Source organism: Carettochelys insculpta, chromosome 3, assembly GCF_033958435.1.
Source record: "Carettochelys insculpta isolate YL-2023 chromosome 3, ASM3395843v1, whole genome shotgun sequence".
Lineage (NCBI taxonomy): Eukaryota > Metazoa > Chordata > Testudines > Carettochelyidae > Carettochelys > Carettochelys insculpta.
This window is the reverse complement of record NC_134139.1, coordinates 54,473,453-54,492,309: the sequence shown is the minus strand read 5'-3', so window position 1 is coordinate 54,492,309 and position 18,857 is coordinate 54,473,453. Positions and strand designations below refer to the sequence as shown.

Below are 18,857 nucleotides of genomic sequence, written 5' to 3'. Positions count from 1 at the left end.
TATATATATATTTTTACCTTCGTGGTTTTCCCATTAATCGTCTGATTTTTCCCCATTCCACTCTTGTTAATTTTCGGGTTTTCAGGTTTGGAAAAGATTCTTTCAGGCATACACAGAAGTCATTATCTCCCTCAAATAATGGTCTGTTAAAACACAAGTGACACTTTGTTAATTACAAACCAGTTAACTATAATGAGAAAATCAAAACAAAAAAGCAGTCCAGTAGCACTTTAAAGACTAACAAAATAACTTATTGGGTGATGAGCTTTTGTGGGACAGACCCACTTCTGCTTTTTTGTTTTGACAGTGTATAGACTAGCACAGCTATCTCTCTGTTACTATAATGAGAAAATGTCTGTGATGTGCTAAAAATTCTCAATCCTCACAAGAAATGCATGGGACATTACTGAAAATGTTGTTGTATACATTGTTCAGCAAGGGACAGAATCAACTTGAAATAAAATATTTTTAAAGGTATACAAAATAGTTTTAGGAGTTCTATTTGCATTTGACTCCTGCCACCAATATATATGGATCACAAAGAACTACATTTTCTTTCTCTTTTTAAAATGTTTTTCTGTCTCTTGTTGCTGTGTGGGAAAACCTCACAGAAATGGAGGTCCTGAATGTGCAGTGTGACCCAAGAACATGGACTGGTGCATCTGGGTGGGCTCCCACTGAAGTCAAGGAGATTCCATATGGGTATAGTCGTCCATGTGCACAAATCACAATAAAGGAGTGAGACTCTAGAGGAAAATGAGTGCCTGCATGAAAGAGCAGTGAAAATGTCTATGCACAAGGTGTTATCATATGCACCAAGTAAATACACTGAGAAAGAAAAAATATATTTTTATTTTAACCTCTACGAACTATAGCACAGATTTTCAACTTGGGGTCACAAAGAGGTCCAAAAGGATTGAGACTATACTGTTTCTTCCTACGGTTAAAGGGAAAGGGATATCTATTGTAATGTGGGATCATGGTTTAAAAAAACTGAGTTATTGTAATCTTCAGAGTTTCTTGTATCGATAAAAACATTTTTTTTCAAACAGAAGCATTATTTTTAAAAATTTATGTAGTCAATTTAAATTGGCTTATAATACTTTACAACGCTTAGATTAAAATAACTCATAATGGTTGTATAACTCACAATGGTTGTATACTGAATAATATATTGTTACTTGACAAAAATCTGTGCAATTTCTAATTCTTATGTTTCACATATAATATTTATATTAGTATTTATTATCTACATCTTCCTTTTACATATAATTCATAACAAAATAACTCATTCTAAACAGCTTGTTAACAGACATGTTATTTCTAAATAAACTGCAACTGATGCTCTAATAAATGGACAGGATCGTCATATAGCTTATTACTGTAATATTTATTTCAGACTGACAAATTTACATTGATAATCACTACTGTCATTGTTGGGAGACTTTGGGAATTATCTACTACATACCTGAAATTTCAGTTAACTAATGAACTGAGCACTGATTTACATTATCATTACCAGGATAAGCTAAAAAATTCTTAAAGGACCATTGTCAAGGATGGCAGAATACAAATTTTACTTATACAAAAGTGTAACAGTAATTTGTTCTCAGTATCTCAATAATAGATTTAATAATCTTATTGAAAACAATTATTTATTGAAAAAAATCTATTTATTGAAAAAGTCTTTTTCCCCTACTGTGCCTGAGAGCTTAGTTCCCAGAATTTTGTCTCAACGATCCTGACAGAAGCTATTCCTATTGAATACTGCTATTTATATATCCTGAACAAATGTTGAGGAGAAATATTGATTAACAATAATGTGATCTTTTAAAATAAGAAGTGGTAAAGTACGGCTCTGGCTTGTTTTGCTATGGTGAGTTGCTGGTTTCATGAACTGATCACGCCAGTTGTTAAACAACTCTCTGAGCTGCTACTGACCAATTTTCCAATGGTTTCACATTTAGAGATTCAAACTGTTATAAATATGTGATAGGGTGTATCAGCCCTGCACTGGCACATCAGGGTTATGCCCATCTTTATTAGCAGAAGAAGCCATGCCCCTCCTGCTCTGCTGGGCATGCTCCTGCTTAGAACCAGAGTATACAATGCCTGAGAGGAGCTCAGTCTGGCCTGACTGCCAGAGGAGGAGGTTCACCGCAGGTTCTAGCAAGTAGATCACTGCCACTCCAAGGCTTAGGAGGCAACTGAACAGGACCTGATCCACACATGCTGATGGGGGATGACGCAGCAAACACAAATACTGAACTGTGGATGCCTGATATACCATAGGATCAAGTCAGAAGAGACAAGGGGACAATAATGGGAAACAGCCCCAGAACTGCTAAAAAGGCTCAGAGTGGAATGGGTGGATTCCCCCTGAGCTGGTGGCAGGGGAAACTACCAGTGACAGGGCCCTGGGTTAGAAACTGGTGGAGAAGGAAGGACCCAGGAGAAGCAAGGGGTGGTGGCTTGGCCTACTGTATACTGATTCTGGCCATTAGTTGGCCCTACCCCAGCTGCTGGTGAGTATTCTACTGACTCTGGCCTTTAGTCCATGCTACCTCAAACACAGGGGACTATTCTATTGACTCTGGCCTTTAAGCTGCACTACCCCAACCACAGTGAAATATTCTGCTCATTCTGGCCACTGGGCAGTACTACAGTGAGAGTGCACTATTGTCTCTGGCCATGGAGCCAGGATACTCTGACCACAGGGGATTACTCTGCTGATTCTGACCATTTGGTATGACTACCCCAAATATAAGGGGATTGCTCTATTTGCTCTGGCTTTTGGGCTGCACTGAAGAATAGGAACTGTTATAGGGATGAGGTATCTGATGCAGACACTAATCCACCCTTTGGATTGGTTTGCAGGGCTGTACTATGTATCTCCCCTGACCTGACATATGATGGGGTATATCAGCCCTGTGACAGATGAGACATACAAACCATGCAGCAGTTAAAAAGGGGGTTAAAAAGCAGATTTGGGCTCAGGCAGCCTGCCACACTGCCCCTGCAAGGTATGCCAGTCTCGGAGAAGACCTAAATCTCTTCCTTTTCAATTCAGAAGGCCCAGCCTGGGGCAGACCTCCCACCCTCAACTCCAGTGACAGAGAGCCAAGCTAGGTTGACTGTGATCACAGAAAAACAGGACAGACAGCTGGAGGATCCAGATGGGGTGGCAAAGCTAGAGATGCTCTTTATTTCTGTTCATTTATTTTCTCCTTCATTGTTATTTTGAGCCCTGAGACTAGGGCCTTCTCTGAGGAGAAGGTGAACACATTGGAGGATGCAGCTCAGGGAAGAAGGAAGAGGTCTGATGAGACAGACTTTAACTACATGCCACCAGGCTCCCTCACCTGGAACCCAGAGTACAGAGAGAGGGACCGGACTATCCTTCTGCTTCATCATGAGGACTAGCTAGAAGATCTCAGGCACAACGGCCCAGACGAACTATTGAGCCTGGGTCAGGAATGTCATTTGGTGTGAGGGCCTGAGACTACCGGGTGAAAGATCTGATCTACACTAAAAGGGATGAGACCAAAGGAGGCCCAGGCAAAAAGAGACCAACACCAGACTTGGATAGCATGACTACAAAGAACAAAACTCAGCAATGCTTCTCCTAGTCATAAAGTGACCCTCCAGATGGTAAGTCACCTTGCCACAAGTGATGGAGAATGTAGGCATTGCTGCAGCCCTGCTAAAGGTTGTCATTAAAAAAATCCCTTATTCCCTTAACAAGGTTGAGGGGGAGTCTAGAAGCCAGGCAGATCTGGACCCATTTGCAAGAGCGACAACTGCAGTTGTTGCAGCAGGTAGTGCAGATGCACTGGCAGATGCAAATGGTCCTTAACTGGCAGAGACTGATGCAGAAGGCGCAGCTGATACAACTAACTCCTGACATGACAGGGCCTCTACAGAATGTGTGTATGGATGGGTGTGGACCGAGGAAATACAGGTCTGCAAGCAAAGCCAGGCTAAATTGCAGATGAATGAAATGGAAGTGGTGGGGTTTGTGAATGTGAGGTGTAAACAATGTCAGGAATCAAGCCCTGCAGCAGAGCCAGACTCTGGGTAATCTAATGAGTATACTTCACTGTAGTAGGCTGACTGTTTGGCTACATGGCTGAAAGGGTGAACAGAGCTGCTCTTGAGCAACAGTAGCACTTCAGCTCCTATTCAAATGATTCACCCACAGCTGTGATAGCTCCATCTTGGACCTCACCCTACTCTTCTCTCACTCCAAGTAACTCACTTCTGACTCTGGGCTCCAATTCATGCTTCTGGCCTTGATCTTAGGCTCTGACATCTGGTTTCTGATTCCAGACTTTGGAGCTATTGACTCCTCTGACCACTATACATAACATCTACTTTAAGCAAAAGGACTGAATGCCCACATTCCAGTCACTGAAGCCAAACTCTGGTCTTTGACCAGGTGACTGTCTCACAGAAAGTTCCCAGAGACATTTCTTACCCACATTGTGTCTGTGGGTATGTGAAAATTTGTTCCACATAGCAAGTTGAGCTGACAATAGGTCTCTACCAGTAGGATTGACTCCAAGACTTGTGGGTCATCCTATGTAGGATTGGAAGTCCTTTCTGGAAGTGTTAAGAGAATGGGTTGATTGTTTGTTGGAAGGAACGTTGAAGATCAGTGGTAGAACTGACTTGGTGCTGATAAAATCGGTAAGGCTTGGGAAAGACAATCCCAGTGAAGGGAGCGCCGAACACTCAGTATTCACTACACATTCTTAGGCAATCTCAAGGCTGCCCCACTCTGAGAAAGTGATATCCTGGTCTGCAACATGAATTTTCTCATGAACACTAACTTGTGGGCTTACAAGCAGCTGGGAGTAGCAAATGGTGAAAATGTGGATGGCCAGTGAGCCTAGCAACGGATATATTTTGAGGTTGGAGATGAACAGATCATTTCAGCTAAAATGATCAAACAGGCAGGTGTGGACTCATCTTGTAGTCCTGCTTGTACCATCAAGTAATCTTATCCTTCCCCATAATATACTCTAGGCTGGGCACTTGCATCAGAAGACCCAAGACTGAGTGTCCACTGGCTGCTACTGGCCTGATGTCTACTAGGAAATCGACTACTACAGTGCATCGTGCCTTGAATGTCAACTGGTGGGCTCCAAAAAGATTCTGAAGATGCCCCTGGTCCCACATTCTCTAACAAAAACTCCATTTGATCAGATCACCACACACATAGTGGACCATCTGAAGAAGAGTGCTACAGGATGCCAGCACATATTAGTCACTCTACACTACGCAACAAGGTAAATGGGAGATTTCATTGCATTCCACATAAAAGTGGTAGTGATTATGTCTGATGCAATAAAGATCTCTACCTGGGTTGTGAAGGGGTAAGACCCATATCATCAGATTCTGATGAGGAATCTGATGAGGTGTGTCCTACCCACAGAAGCTCATTACCTATTAAAATTGTTAGTCTTTAAGGTGCTCAAGGATTGCTTGGTTTTTTTTTGGTGAAGGTATAGACTAACATGGCTATAACTCTGAGACTATTCACCTCTGAAAGGAAAGCATCATCAAACAATTAAATACATATGGTCTCAGATCTGCAATGATGGAATCAGTTGTTGCCTCCTCTTCTATTTGCCATTGTGAAGCACAACAGACTTCCACTGAATTTTCCCCATTTGAAATCCTAAAGGGGAGACAGCATTAGGAAGGGTGGGAGGAGAGGAAATCTTGGAGTTCTTAGGATAGACTTGGTAAAAGTAGGTTCCGAAGCCAGATAACATGATTAATGGTGAGCTTAAACTCTGGGGCTATGTCTACACTACAGAGATCTTCAGAAAGAAGCCTTTCCAGAAGATATCTTCTGAAAGAACTCCTTTCAAAAGAGTGAGTCCACACACAAAAAAGCAGATCAAAAGAGTGATCTGCTCTTTCAAAAGAGGGTGTCTACACAGCCCCTGGTCTTTTGAAAGAACAGTCCAGGGATTGAAAAATCATGCCCCACAGGGACTGTTCTTTCGAAAGAAGGGCCCTGAGGACCATCTACACATTTTTTTTTCAAAATAAGGCATTCTTCCGGTAACAGGAGTGGAAGAGCACTTTCAAAAGGAGCTCTGCATGTTGTACCTGGGGACTGTGAAAGAATCACATGAGAGGAGAAGTCCTGTAGCACTTTTGCCTCGGCTGGATGGTACAACATTTTTGCATTAACTTTTACAATGTGTAACAGCAACGAAGGGTCCTGTGGCACCTTATAGACTAACAGAAAAGTTTTGAGCATGAGCTTTCGTGAGCACAGACTCACTTCATCAGATGAGCATCTGATGAAGTGAGTCTGTGCTCACGAAAGCTCATGCTCAAAACTTTTCTGTTAGTCTATAAGGTACCACAGGACCCTTCGTTGCTGTTACAGATCCAGACTAACACGGCTACCCCTCCAATACTTTTACAAGGTGAACGCCTTCACTAAAGTTGATGCCTATTACATCACAAGGGTGGACAAGTTACTGTAGCATCTGAGGACTGTTCTGTACAGTTCCACTCTAGACCTTACAGCACGATAATGGCAAATTTCACTAACACCAGAATCCCAGGAAAAGAGCTTTTTTTTTTTTTTTTTTACCTCCCTCTGGACTGTACCAGTTTTGTATGATGCCGTTTGGCCTACATGACTTTCCAAAGACTTATTGACAAGATACTTGGACCTAACAGTACACTGCAGCCTATTTGGATTATAAAAACGTATACAGCAGTCATTGGGAAGACCATCTAAAAGAGTGGTTCTAAAACTATTTTATCATTATGGGCCGCACCCAATATGATCTACATGGTCCTGAGGATGTTACATGACCTGCAGTTGTGTGCTGTTTGTGCCACAGGCAGCCCACAGCCCACAGATTTAGAAGTATTTAAATAAACCTAACCACAATAACAGAATTACAGAGAACAAAACACTGCGATGCTTCTAAAGCCCCAAAGTGCTGCATGGCTGATAAGTCACTTTGCCACAATATCCCACATATACTATTTTAATAAAATGTAGCTAGCCAGTCAGCGTAGCCATTAGAATTATATCTGTTAATGATCAGTATTATTTTAAATTACCCCTTCACAATTACAAAAAAAGACAAACTACTACAGAACTGTGCCAAAGTGCCCGAAACGAAGACCTTAGAAATGCAGAAATACAGTATTGGATCTAACCAGAAAGTAAGGTTGCAATTTGCAACAAAGGATTACTGGGAACCAGAGAAATGGTGAAACATACGCAATGTAGCAGAACTACTGCAGGGAGCAACTATCAAGAAGGAACTGACAGGCATGTTCAGAAGCCAGCAGTTATACTTACCAGGGGATAGTGTGTAATGGAAGTTAGCAATCCAGTTCCCATGTTACCACTAACTCGGATTAAACAAGTCCTTACAAGCAAAAGTAGGTCTCTAGGGTGTGGCTACACAGCAAAGTTATTTCAGAATAATGGATACTATTCCAAAATAATTTTGTGAGCATCTACAAAGAAAAACCCCTAGTTTGAAATAAATTTTGAATTCTGTAAACCTCATTCTATGAGGAATAGGGGCTATTTCAAAATAAGCTATAGTGCTTCCAGGGGCTCTATTCCAAAATAGGCTCTATTGTGTGTGGGCATGCTATCTCAAAATAACAGAGTGCTATTTCAATATACATTTTGTGTTAGATGTTCTATTTTGAAACAAGCTATTCTACAAACTCTCTTCTGGAACAGCTTATTCCAAAATAATGCTGCTGTGTAGACATTGCCTCAGTCTCACGAAAAGAGACTAAAATATAGGAATAAGAATCTTACAGTTTCCCAGCTAAGTGGAGACAGGGCATTAGAGACAGAGTCCTTTCCACAAGTAAAACATCTCAGAAAGGACTAAGTGAGCTATCAAGTAGGTTGCCAGCTGTAAAAATATTAGAACCTCAGAACTATTTTTGCCTCTTTATTTAAAAAAAGAAACCTTAAGAGGCCAAATAGTCAACCCAGATACCACATGAAAATTTGCAGCTCAACTGCAGGGAGTAATTTTAGTTTATACAGTCCTAAATAAAAATAATATATAAAGAAATAATACATACTTATCTATATTTGAGTAGAACCATTCGTATATGCACCATTTGTGCGCTTTGGGAAGTTTGAGTAGATTGCGCAGCCGTAATCCAATCTTCTGCGATGCTTTCTTATCTGGCGTTGGCATTGTTGCAGTAAACTTCTAAGCAATAAAATAAAGGAGAGGTTACTAGCAGCTGAACTTCCAAAGTGAAAATAAAAGCCTTTCCACTGTTAAATGTGCTAACAGTACAATGAGCAAGACAAACAGAAGCCTTCTCAAATTCTTGAATTGTTCAATGGTTTATTAAATATTCCAAATTCTTTAACTAGATAAGCAAAGTACATTTTCTTGATAAAAATAATGTATTAATAACTGCAATGTTGTAAATCAACTGTATTGTTCCATGGTTTCTTTAATTTTTATTTTATTTTTTATTACAAAGATAATACTAATGGAAAATGGCAAAGATTATAACTATAAAATACTACATACAATTAATGCCGCGAGAGGAGAGATCATGCCCCAGACTATTAGTTGATCAGGGTCTCTACACTAAGCTTTTTGTGAAAATTTCCCACCACCAGTTCAGCTCCAGGGGTAGTGGCACTGACATAGCCAGGACTCCTGGTAACCTCTGATGCTTTAAGGTTAATCTAACTTTGCAGCATGCTGGGCTACATGACAGACTGGCCACAGTTGTTATTGTCACTCAAACTGAACCAGAAATTTTAGTGAAATAAGCATGAAATGCCTTCTTGTGCACAGTTTCTGTATAAGTTTTTAACAGATGACAATCATGCTTGGTGTGGACACAAAGTACATTAAAGTGTGTTTGAAAACTGTTGTATGGACAAGACCTTAGGTCCTATCTACACAAGAACTATGTTTCAACAGGAGCTACAGTAGCAACACAACTGCAGACAAGTTGCATACAGGTCCTGTTTCTTTTTTAGCCTCATGGCAGCTCCTATATTGCTGGGTCCGTTTAGTCAGTGTTCACTGCTCTGCTTGATACAGTAAACCAGGAGTTTCTCCAGCTTTATCGCACTGTGACTCCGTCTGACAACAAGAATTTCTACCACACCCCAGGATGGAGAGCTGAAGCCTGAACCTGCGTGAGCATGAGCCTGCACTACCACCATGCATTGCGCGGCCCGGGAGCAAGGGGCGGTGGCCAAACCCTGGGAAGAGGTGCCTGTAGCCTGATCCTTGCCATCCATGGCTAAAGCCAAAGACTGAGTTCTACTACTCAGAACTGAAGCCAAAGCCCAAGCCGTGCATCTAAGGGCTGAAGTCTTTGGACTTCAGCCATGGGCACTGTGGCTATGACTGGACCCAGTACTGAGCAAGTCTAATGCCAAGCCTGGCAATCCCTTTAAAATGGAGTTCTGACTTACTTTGGGGTCCCAATCTACAGTCTGAGAACCACTGCAGTACAGTGTGCTAAACGGATGACTGTTCTAATAGTTTTGCCTGTGCTTAGGTATGGTGAAGCAGCAGTTAGCATTTTCCCCAAGAGACTCAATGATACAGCATCAGGAACAGAGCTTTCTCAGTGTCAGTAAGGGATGCATTTGTGAGGAGGAAAAAGGATGTACTAATCCATCTGGAGCAACAGACTTTACCTAAGAATAGTTCCCTCCCCCCAAATCCCCTTTGCTCCCAAATTCTTAAACTTATGATGTAAATTGAGAACAAAACACAATTTATTTTAAAGATTTGCTTGCCTTCCTGGCAATGTATTTCTGTACAACATACACATACCTGCGGAACCATTGCAATCTTCTGATTTCTTTTGGGGGACCTTGTATTTAAGTATCTGTCTTCTTCTTCACAAAAGAGACGACTACGTTTTGAATTTCTGAAGGGCTAAACATAGTAAAAGAAGGAAGCAATTAAATTAAGAAACTAATTTCTTCCTTTGATCTATAGAACCCAAAATAACACAAACAGCATCTATTCTCCTTTGCTCCTTAGAAACCTTGGGACACTTGAAATGTTTTTTAATATAGTTATGGTCAAAGACCGATTTATCTAATTATTTCTGTTCATACAACTTCCACAAACTAGATACATTTTTGAGCTACTATGTTAAGGATCTGCAAGGAATAGAATAGAATTCATCACAAAAATATACCACTTCACTCAAGGTAAATGAGCAGTTCACTCATAAACTAACTAAAGTCAGCTAGTATCCTCCAGGTGTTTGGAAGAAGTGGTTTTCAGGAGGGAGTTCAGATGGAAGAGGCTCTGCACAACGGTTCACAAAGGATGTTCTGTGTATATGGAAGGAGATGCATTGAAATCACACAGACATTTATGGCTGAAGTGGACAAACAGGGAATCTGGACTGATAACACGGCAGAATGAACTTTGCCAACTCAGGTAAGTTAAAATACAATGCTTTGAACAACCAAATAAACAGGTTTATGTAGGAAGTGGATGGTGACCCCAAGAAGCTTGAACTTGGACAAGGCCATGCCAAAGATTTAACAAGAGGAAGATGTGGTCAGAGCAAAAGAAAGGGAAATTACCTCAGAGGCTACATAAGATTTCAGAAAAGTTGTTTTTCTTTTTTGTTTTAAATGGCAGTTCTTTTTTAACCTCTCCCAAGATTCTCCACCAGTATGTTGCAGGAAAGTCTACTTTTCTATTCATTCATTTTTACTATAATATCACACACAGAATGGCATAATAATGTCAGTGCACATTAAGATTTCCTCATCTTTTCTTACAGTACCAATAACCTGTCCCTGCCAGAAGCAGAATATTGGGGTAGACAGACCAGATGGTCTGATCAGCACTGACAATTCTTATGTTCTTTATAGATACAACCAACACATTGAATCAGACACTGGTAAAGAAGTAGCAAATCATTAAAAACTATCTTGAAACTGGTCACCAATTAAATTTTTGTATTTATATATTTACAAAACATGGTTTCATTTCACATTAGAGTTGTGTACACCAATGTTCCCACTAATATTTTCCATTCAGGTGAAGAATACATTTTTATTTAATGTGCATCAAGGAATGTGGCACATCAGAAACTATCTGTGGGTGCTTTGTTTATCAGCTGGGCAGCATCTGAATCGGTTGTGAGTGGACACAAAAGCACGCAGCTTACAGGGAACATTGCTATCCGCTACAGAAAAGAATATTCATTTAGATGGTAGTTTACAAATTGTGAAATAAATACATTTTTAAGCAGACCACTTGATCTGGGACTCTGAATTATTATACACTGTTAGTACATGAAATCTGAACTTAAATGATTTTATATCACAAGCATATAAATATTTGCTTCTTACCATTTCTACACAAGAACCAGCATTCTTGCTTTTCCAAATAGGTGTTTTCTGTAGAGAACTGTATTTTTCATTCCATGTGCTGGATAAACTTCCCTCTGTCATGAACAGTTGCATATTATTAATGCATTTTTACAATCTACCTAATCTATGTCAGCAGCATACTCTCAAACACTATTTTTTGTTATTCCTTCGCAGTTTGTAATGCCTTCTTAAAAGCAACCTACATATGGATTTAAAATTCCACTGTCTGTACCAAATTATTCTGATTGCTTCCAGTAACCAGGCTATAAGAGATGTTCAGACTATTTCTTCACACCATAATGCTTGTATCTCATGAAGTCCATTTTTGTGTAGCCATCTAGCTCTAACTCCCTTGTAACAGCAATGAAGGGTCCTGTGGCACCTTATAGACTAACAGAAAAGTTTTGAGCATGAGCTTTCGTGAGCACAGACTCACTTTATGAGATGCTGCATCTGATGAAGTGAGTCTGTGCTCACGAAAGCTCATGCTCAAAACTTTTCTGTTAGTATATAAGGTGCCACAGGACCCTTTGTTGCTGTTACAGATCCAGACTAACATGGCTACCCCCTGATACTTAACTCCCTTGTGACACTCAACTGGACAGCTGTGCTGCAGCTATCACAAAACCACATTGTTTAAGGCCAGTTTATGCAGATTAGTCTTTCATTTTTACAGTACCTTTTAAAAATAGTATTGCCAAGCTCTGAAGGTTTTGGCTCAACAAGGGCACCAGTACCAGGACGGCGAATGAGCCAGGCCCTTCTGTCTCCTCACATGCATTGTTGCTCATGAATCACTAGTAAAGGAGGAGTAGGATTCTGATTCATGTGCCTATCTACCACCACTGTCCTTAGGGGACTAAAAATAATTTTCCTAATCTTGGACATTCTACATATTCCACACTAGGAAATCGTGATCATGAAGTGATGGTCCTGCACAGATACCAGATTTACAGAAAAATACCTCTCCTTTGCATGTGACTATATTTCCACTATTATCTTTTTATATTCATCAATGAGGACAGCATAATGGCTCCTGGAATACAGATTAACTTTTGAAGCAACGTTTAATGTAACTGTGGGCCCTGTAAAATGAGTGGCGAGGGCACTGTTTCATTTCTTACATTTCCATAGGACAGATAAGTGCATTTATTTTTAAAGAAATATTTAGAATCCAGATAACATTTCACATCTGATTGTAATAATTTTAAGACAGATAAATATTTGGCCTGTAGCTAACTGACAAAGGTAAGCTCTTCCAGAAGATATGTGACTACAGAATTTACTTCTTTCATAGACAGTATTCCAAACATCAGGAAACCATTTCTGAATTTCACCGTGCAATTGATATGCTTAGGCATTCAAATTGCCAGTAAGAGAACTTTAATTTATGCTGGTAATGAAATGCTATTAGCAAATATATTTTCAAACATCTTAAAAATTTTAAGCTATAAACACAATTTGCTTAATATTACTATTTACAAAATGTGCTCTAGAAAATTATTTTTGAATGGACATGCTGCACAATAAAACTGAGTAAACTAAATTGCCCGCACCAAATTTAGAGTATTTAAAACTCATTCAATAAGCAGGGTTTCCTCACAGTATAAAAGCGAACCTTGTAATACATAACAAAATTTCTGACACTTAAGATTTAAATCTTAGAGTAATATGCATGAATAGAATTTTTCCGTTATTAAGATAATATAAGCAAAGCTCTGTTGCACCGATCTTAGTAGAAGACAGTGAGATGATAGAATTTATATTGTAAAAGAAATTTATCATAAGTAAAGGTCACACTTAGAATCCTATCTCACCCCCAACAAAGAAAAAAATTACCTCAAATTTCATGTCAGATCTGATGCCTATTACTAAATAAAGCACCTATTTCAGAAATGGCATTCCAAAGGGTCTCATTCTCAAAGCAGCATCCAAAGAAGCTGCAATATAAGTAGAGTTTGACTAGTGAATACCAAATTATACAGTCTACAGATATCTAAAATAAAGCAATTAACATACATACTTTATTAAAAGCTAGCTTTATAAAAGTTTCCTTTGGAGGGGCTTTCTGAAACCAGAAACTCTAGTTATGATTTGAAGTCAACTTATAACTCACTTATACCACACCTAAAGAATACATTGTATTTATTTCTTACCTTTCAAGCTCACAAGTGCTTTAGCGGAAGAACCTGCAATTAAATTAAAAAAAAAAGTCCATATACATCATATTTATCAAAGCTGTTTCACAACTGGTGCGACAGCTACATAGCAATTATATATGTTTCTTTAGAAACAGGAAACTTCTGAAATTAACCCCTTAACTACTGAGCGGGTGAATCCAATAAGATCTTTACAACACAGTGTAAATTATTGTGTCAAGTATGGCCTAATAAACACTAAAAATACTTACATTTTAATTATTCTCTTTAGTTTTACAATCACAATGCTCATTGAACGCAGAGCAAGAGAAATCAGTGTAGTCAATTAGTTCTGAAACACATATTTCCATGTGGTTGCACATATTTTACACTGTTTTAATAACGACATGTAAAGATTACTAAAGTGGCACCACTCTGTGGTAGAATTTAGTCTAACTAGGTTCTAGGATGAACAAAAAAAAGGGGATTTCTTTTGCTTTTTCAATATTGCCATACAAATGGGGGATGATAGGATGGCAGTGTCCCCCTGTGGAACAATACCCCCCTCCCAGAGATCCTACTGATTCATAGATTTTGAGGCCAAGATGGGAATGGAGGAATCCTTCTACTAATCAGATCACATGTTGACAGACAGACAGGAAGGAAGGAAAATAATTTGTGACCAACTGTAAAATTTTGTTTTAAGGGGCTTGCCAAAAATAGCAGAGGTAGGGGTAGAATTACATTTTCCAGGGTGGTTTCAACTGCCTTAACCACAAACTACCCTTCCTCCTTCTCAAATCCCATGCCTCATTAGCCACTCACCTTCCAACAAATGAGGCAAGGGTTCTAAAGAAAACAGTCTTTCACTATATGAAACCCTGAAACACTGTTCACCTTGTAAACTGAAAGAAGATGGTGGTCTGAAGGAGAAAAAAAAAAAACATGATGTGTTCATGTAATTAAAGATAGTAAAGGTGTTACTGGCAAAACAAGTGCCAGCTCAGGTCAGAACCCCAATTCACTTGGATGTTAGTCTAGGTCAGGGACAGGCAAACTATGCCCAGCAGGCCGGATCCAGCCCACCAAACTCTGGATTCAGCCCATCATGATACTCTGCACTAGCAATGTCCTGCAGGCAGCAACAACCTGCCTACCACACGCTGCTCCATGCAGCCAGCTGCTACAGCCATATTTGTCTCTGTGCCATGTGACCCATGGGGGTGGAGCTCTTGGCCCCAGCACAATCCTTACAGCTCTGATTGGCTGGAAACCAGCCAATGGAAGTTCCTGGGTCATGCTTGCATATGTGTTCAGTGCACAAAACCCCTCCCAGCCACAGGAGTGCAGGTGCAGAAATTCATGTGGATCTAGCAGCTGGCTGCTTTGAATGGCCTGCAGAGAAACAGCAGGCAGAGAGCCTGTCCAAGATCCCACTGAGCTGCTGGCCAGGAACTAGCTATTATAGTAGGTGCCTCCTGGCCAGAACCTACATCCAATACCCTACTCCCTACCCTCACTCCCTGTCTTAGGTAAGAGCCCCCTTTGCATCCCAGAAAATAACCAAAACCCTCTGTTACCCCATCACAATCCCCTTCTGCACCCATGATCTCTCCTGGACTGCATGCCCTCCTGTACCCCAGTCCTCTGTCTCAAGTCTCAACCCAAACCCTATGAACCATCTCCTGCAATCTCACCCATGGTTGCAACTCCCTCCCAGATCCCTGCACCCCCCTCCTATATCCCACCCCCAGGTCAGAATCCTCTCCTGCACCAATCCCCCACCATTACCCAGAACCCCCTGCTACACCCCAATCTCCTGCCCCAGGTCACAACTCTCTCCTTCACCCAAATTACCCCCCAGACCTGACACCCCCTCCAACCTCGCAATCAGGAGGTAGGAGAATACCCATTTGGCCTTGATTCTCCAGATTGGGGGAGGGGGGGCCCTCAAATTTAGATACTTGTTAATTATTTGGCATTTGGTAAGTTCAGCAACTTGTTTTTATGCGTATCCCTATTGGACCACAATGTGACACACATACAGGTTAGAGCTGCGAAGTCCAGAAAAACATTTGTTAAATCCATTACATATTTAAGAAACTTTGTCTGTCTGTCTGTCCATCTGTTTGTTAAGAATTCCTCCTAAACAGCAAAAGCTCAAACCATCAAATTTGGTGTACAGCCTCCTCTTATCATAACTTAAAGCAAGGTAAAAGTTTGGTTGTGCCAGGACAATGGGACTTGCCTGGAATTTGATTGTTTCTCATAAAACGGAAAAGGAGGGGTCTGACAGGGAGAGAGTTACACTGAAAATGACCACAGGTGGGCAGAAAAAGGTCAGAAGAGGAGTCTGGAACATCTATAACCCCACTGGGGCAGCATGGGGCACTGCAGGAGAAAGGGAGAGCTCTCTATTACATATTTCATACAGTTTCTGTCCCCCAGCTGAGCAACATGCACCCTTACCCCAGCAGTGTCCCTGTGTTATCCATGAACAGGTACCTTTCACCTGGCCCCAACGTGCTGCAGTGAAATAGGACTGGGACTGTCCTCTCTTTCTGGGACAGCCTGCATGTTGAACTACTCATTCCCAGCCTCACCCCCAAAAACATGATTTAAATGAAAAAACCCCAAAACTTATTTGAGTTAAAGACCCAAGAAATGCCAGGAAAATCTTCTAAAAATATGTAAATACCATCTCACTCTTATGTCTTATTTTGTTTTCATGTGTCTTTATTTTTATTATGGCTAGGGACCTCAAAATCTGGAAGAGGCCTGGACTTCACTGGATCTCTGAGAGGGCCTGACCCCAGTCCCCTACCCTGAGCTCTTTTCTGCACCCAACCGCCATCTCAGACCCCACATGTCCTCCATTAACACAGGAGAGTGTGACCCCGGGCCTTTTTCCAAATTTGTGGAGTAGCCCCCAGCCCCATTCAAAAACTATTGCCTACCCTGGTATAGATCAAAGTGTTATAAGTATGTATTTAGATATTTAAACTTCAGGAAAACTAGTGGACTGTTGCTTGTATTATGCATGTTCATCTATTTCTTATTATAATGGAATGGCAAACATTTACATTGTGTACATCCCTGTAACTAAATAACTCATCAAAGGAGAAAGAGAGAAATATTTTGGAATGTGATTTCAAAGCAAGTGATCACTGCATTGGTTGAGGACGAGGACTCTAAATCTAATCCTCACTCACTGTCATCAATGGAAAATTGCATGCAGATAATAACACTGTCAGCATAATTGCTGTGCGAATCAGCTATAAACTGGAGTCACAGAAAGATCCTGTATCTCTGAGTACTGGAATTCTTAAAGGCAATGTACCAAATGCAAAGTTGAAATCACCAGAGATAATCTGGGTACCTTGAAAGCACTTTTGGAAAGATGGCAATTCATTATATTACTGCTATCATTTGAAAATAGAAATTGTGACTCACCTGTTAACATATTTTGCTTGTTTTAACTTCTCAATAACTCTCATTTCCTTTTCTTAGCTAATAAACCTGTACTTAGTTTATGACAGAACTGGCAGTCAGCAATTGTCTTTGGTGTAAGATGTGGAGTACCAATTGATCTGGGTAAGTGACTCACCCCTTGGGACTGTGAACAATCTGAAGTGGCATGATTTTTGACTGAAGTGACTATTTTAACACAAAGTCAAGTCTGACTGGGTGGCAAGGCAGACTCTCTCTTTAAAAGGCAAATCCCCTCCCCCATATACTACAAAAACTTCACAGCCCACAACAACTATTTTCTCACCACATAAAAGCCAGGGCTGGCATCTGAGGGTAGCAAGCAGAGCAACTAACCAGGGCCCATGCCACAGCAGGCCCTGTGAAACTAAGCTGCTCAAGTTTCATCTTGATTAAAATCACTTGGAATCACAATTTAAATCAGCATGCAAGAAACCCTGAGTTAATTAAAAATCATTTTAGTATTGTTTTATATTTGTACTTTTTAGTTATTTTTCTAAAGAAAGGTTGATTTCATCTAAGTATAGCCTCATGCACTGCATTTAGTACCTTTTTTGTTATCTATGCAGTCGCACTATATCTATACATAGGTGGCCCTGTGCCCCACCTGGCTCCCAGCTGTGGGGCTGCTGGCAGGGGTCCATAACCCAGCTGCTCACAGCCACAGAGCTCCCATGGTTCCCCCGGTGGTGGACAACCCTGTGGCTGGGAGCCAGCTGGGGTCCAGAGCCCTACTGTCAGCCTCACAGCTGTGGGACCCCAGCCAGGGGTCACATATGTGTGAGTGGCTGGAGCACGGAGCCCCAGCAGCCCCAGCTGTCAATTAACAGGCACTAAAGCCTGTGATTAACACATTACTTTTTTTAAACACGTTAATTCTGCTCTGAGTTAATCATAGGCATTAACACGTGTTAATTGGCAGCCCTAATAATATCTTAAATATACTGGATACATAAGAAAAATTAAGTTTATCATAACATTTTGCATATATAACTAACTGATGTAGGAAATAACAGTGAACTGAAGTGAGTTTCTGATCACAAAGATCTTTACAACATTTAAAACTATCAGCTCTCATATTCTCAACATTTAGTTCATGGTTGCCCAAACAGGTGGGCATGAAGAAATTCCATGGGGTGTGAAGTGACCAAGGTGCCCGCCCCATCCCCCCTCCCCTCCCCGCCCCCAGCATCATTCTCCCAACCCCAAGAAAGAGCTGCCCCTTGCTTCCAGCTCTTAGCCCCTGCCATTTCACATGGGCAACTGACGCAGCTGCTATAAAAAGAAGGCAGCTGGCGGAGGCCTATGTGGAGCTAACTGCCTCCTGCAAAGGTGAGTGAATGTGGGTTGTAGAGGGAGGAGGATGAGTTTAGATGTGGGGCTGGCAGTGCCTTGCTTTGGGGAAGAGGAGGGGCTGTGGAGGGCAGCTTGAGTGGCTAGCCCCAGCAGCGTGGGGCTCAGGCAGGCAGCGACTGGTGGGCAGGCAACTGGTCCCAGCAGCACAGGGCTCAGGTGGGCAGCTAGGGCAGCTGGCCTGCAGCTCAAGTGCTGGCCCACTGCTGGTGGGTGGACAGGTGACCCTGGCAATGTGGGGGCTTGAGTGAGGAGCTTGGGCAGCACGAGGGCTTGGCAGGCTGGCCTGTGGCTAGGCAGTTTGGGTGGCTGGTTGGCAGGTGGGAGGCTGGCCCTGGCAGTGCGGGGGCTTGGGCAGGTGTCTCTGGAAGTGTGGGGCTTGGGTGGGTGGCCCCAGAAACACAGGGCTCAGGCAGCTGGCCACCTATGCCATTAGCCTGGATGGTCCATAGTCGGTCTCCTAGGATTTCCCA

The 18,857-nt window shown here is 41.4% G+C and overlaps 1 protein-coding gene across 1 annotated transcript in view; it reads right to left on the bottom strand.

Moving 5' to 3' along the window:
* LIN9 (lin-9 DREAM MuvB core complex component) overlaps positions 1–18,857 on the bottom strand; it is a 52,512-nt gene that overhangs the window by 26,256 nt on the left and 7,399 nt on the right. The window contains exons 2-6 of the mRNA XM_074988586.1: positions 13,561–13,593; positions 11,384–11,478; positions 9,837–9,941; positions 8,098–8,231; positions 18–143 (exon numbers count right to left, since the gene is read on the bottom strand). Of these exons, the coding sequence (XP_074844687.1) occupies positions 18–143; positions 8,098–8,231; positions 9,837–9,941; positions 11,384–11,478; positions 13,561–13,593 (493 nt within the window). The remainder of the gene's footprint in view (positions 1–17; positions 144–8,097; positions 8,232–9,836; positions 9,942–11,383; positions 11,479–13,560; positions 13,594–18,857) is intronic.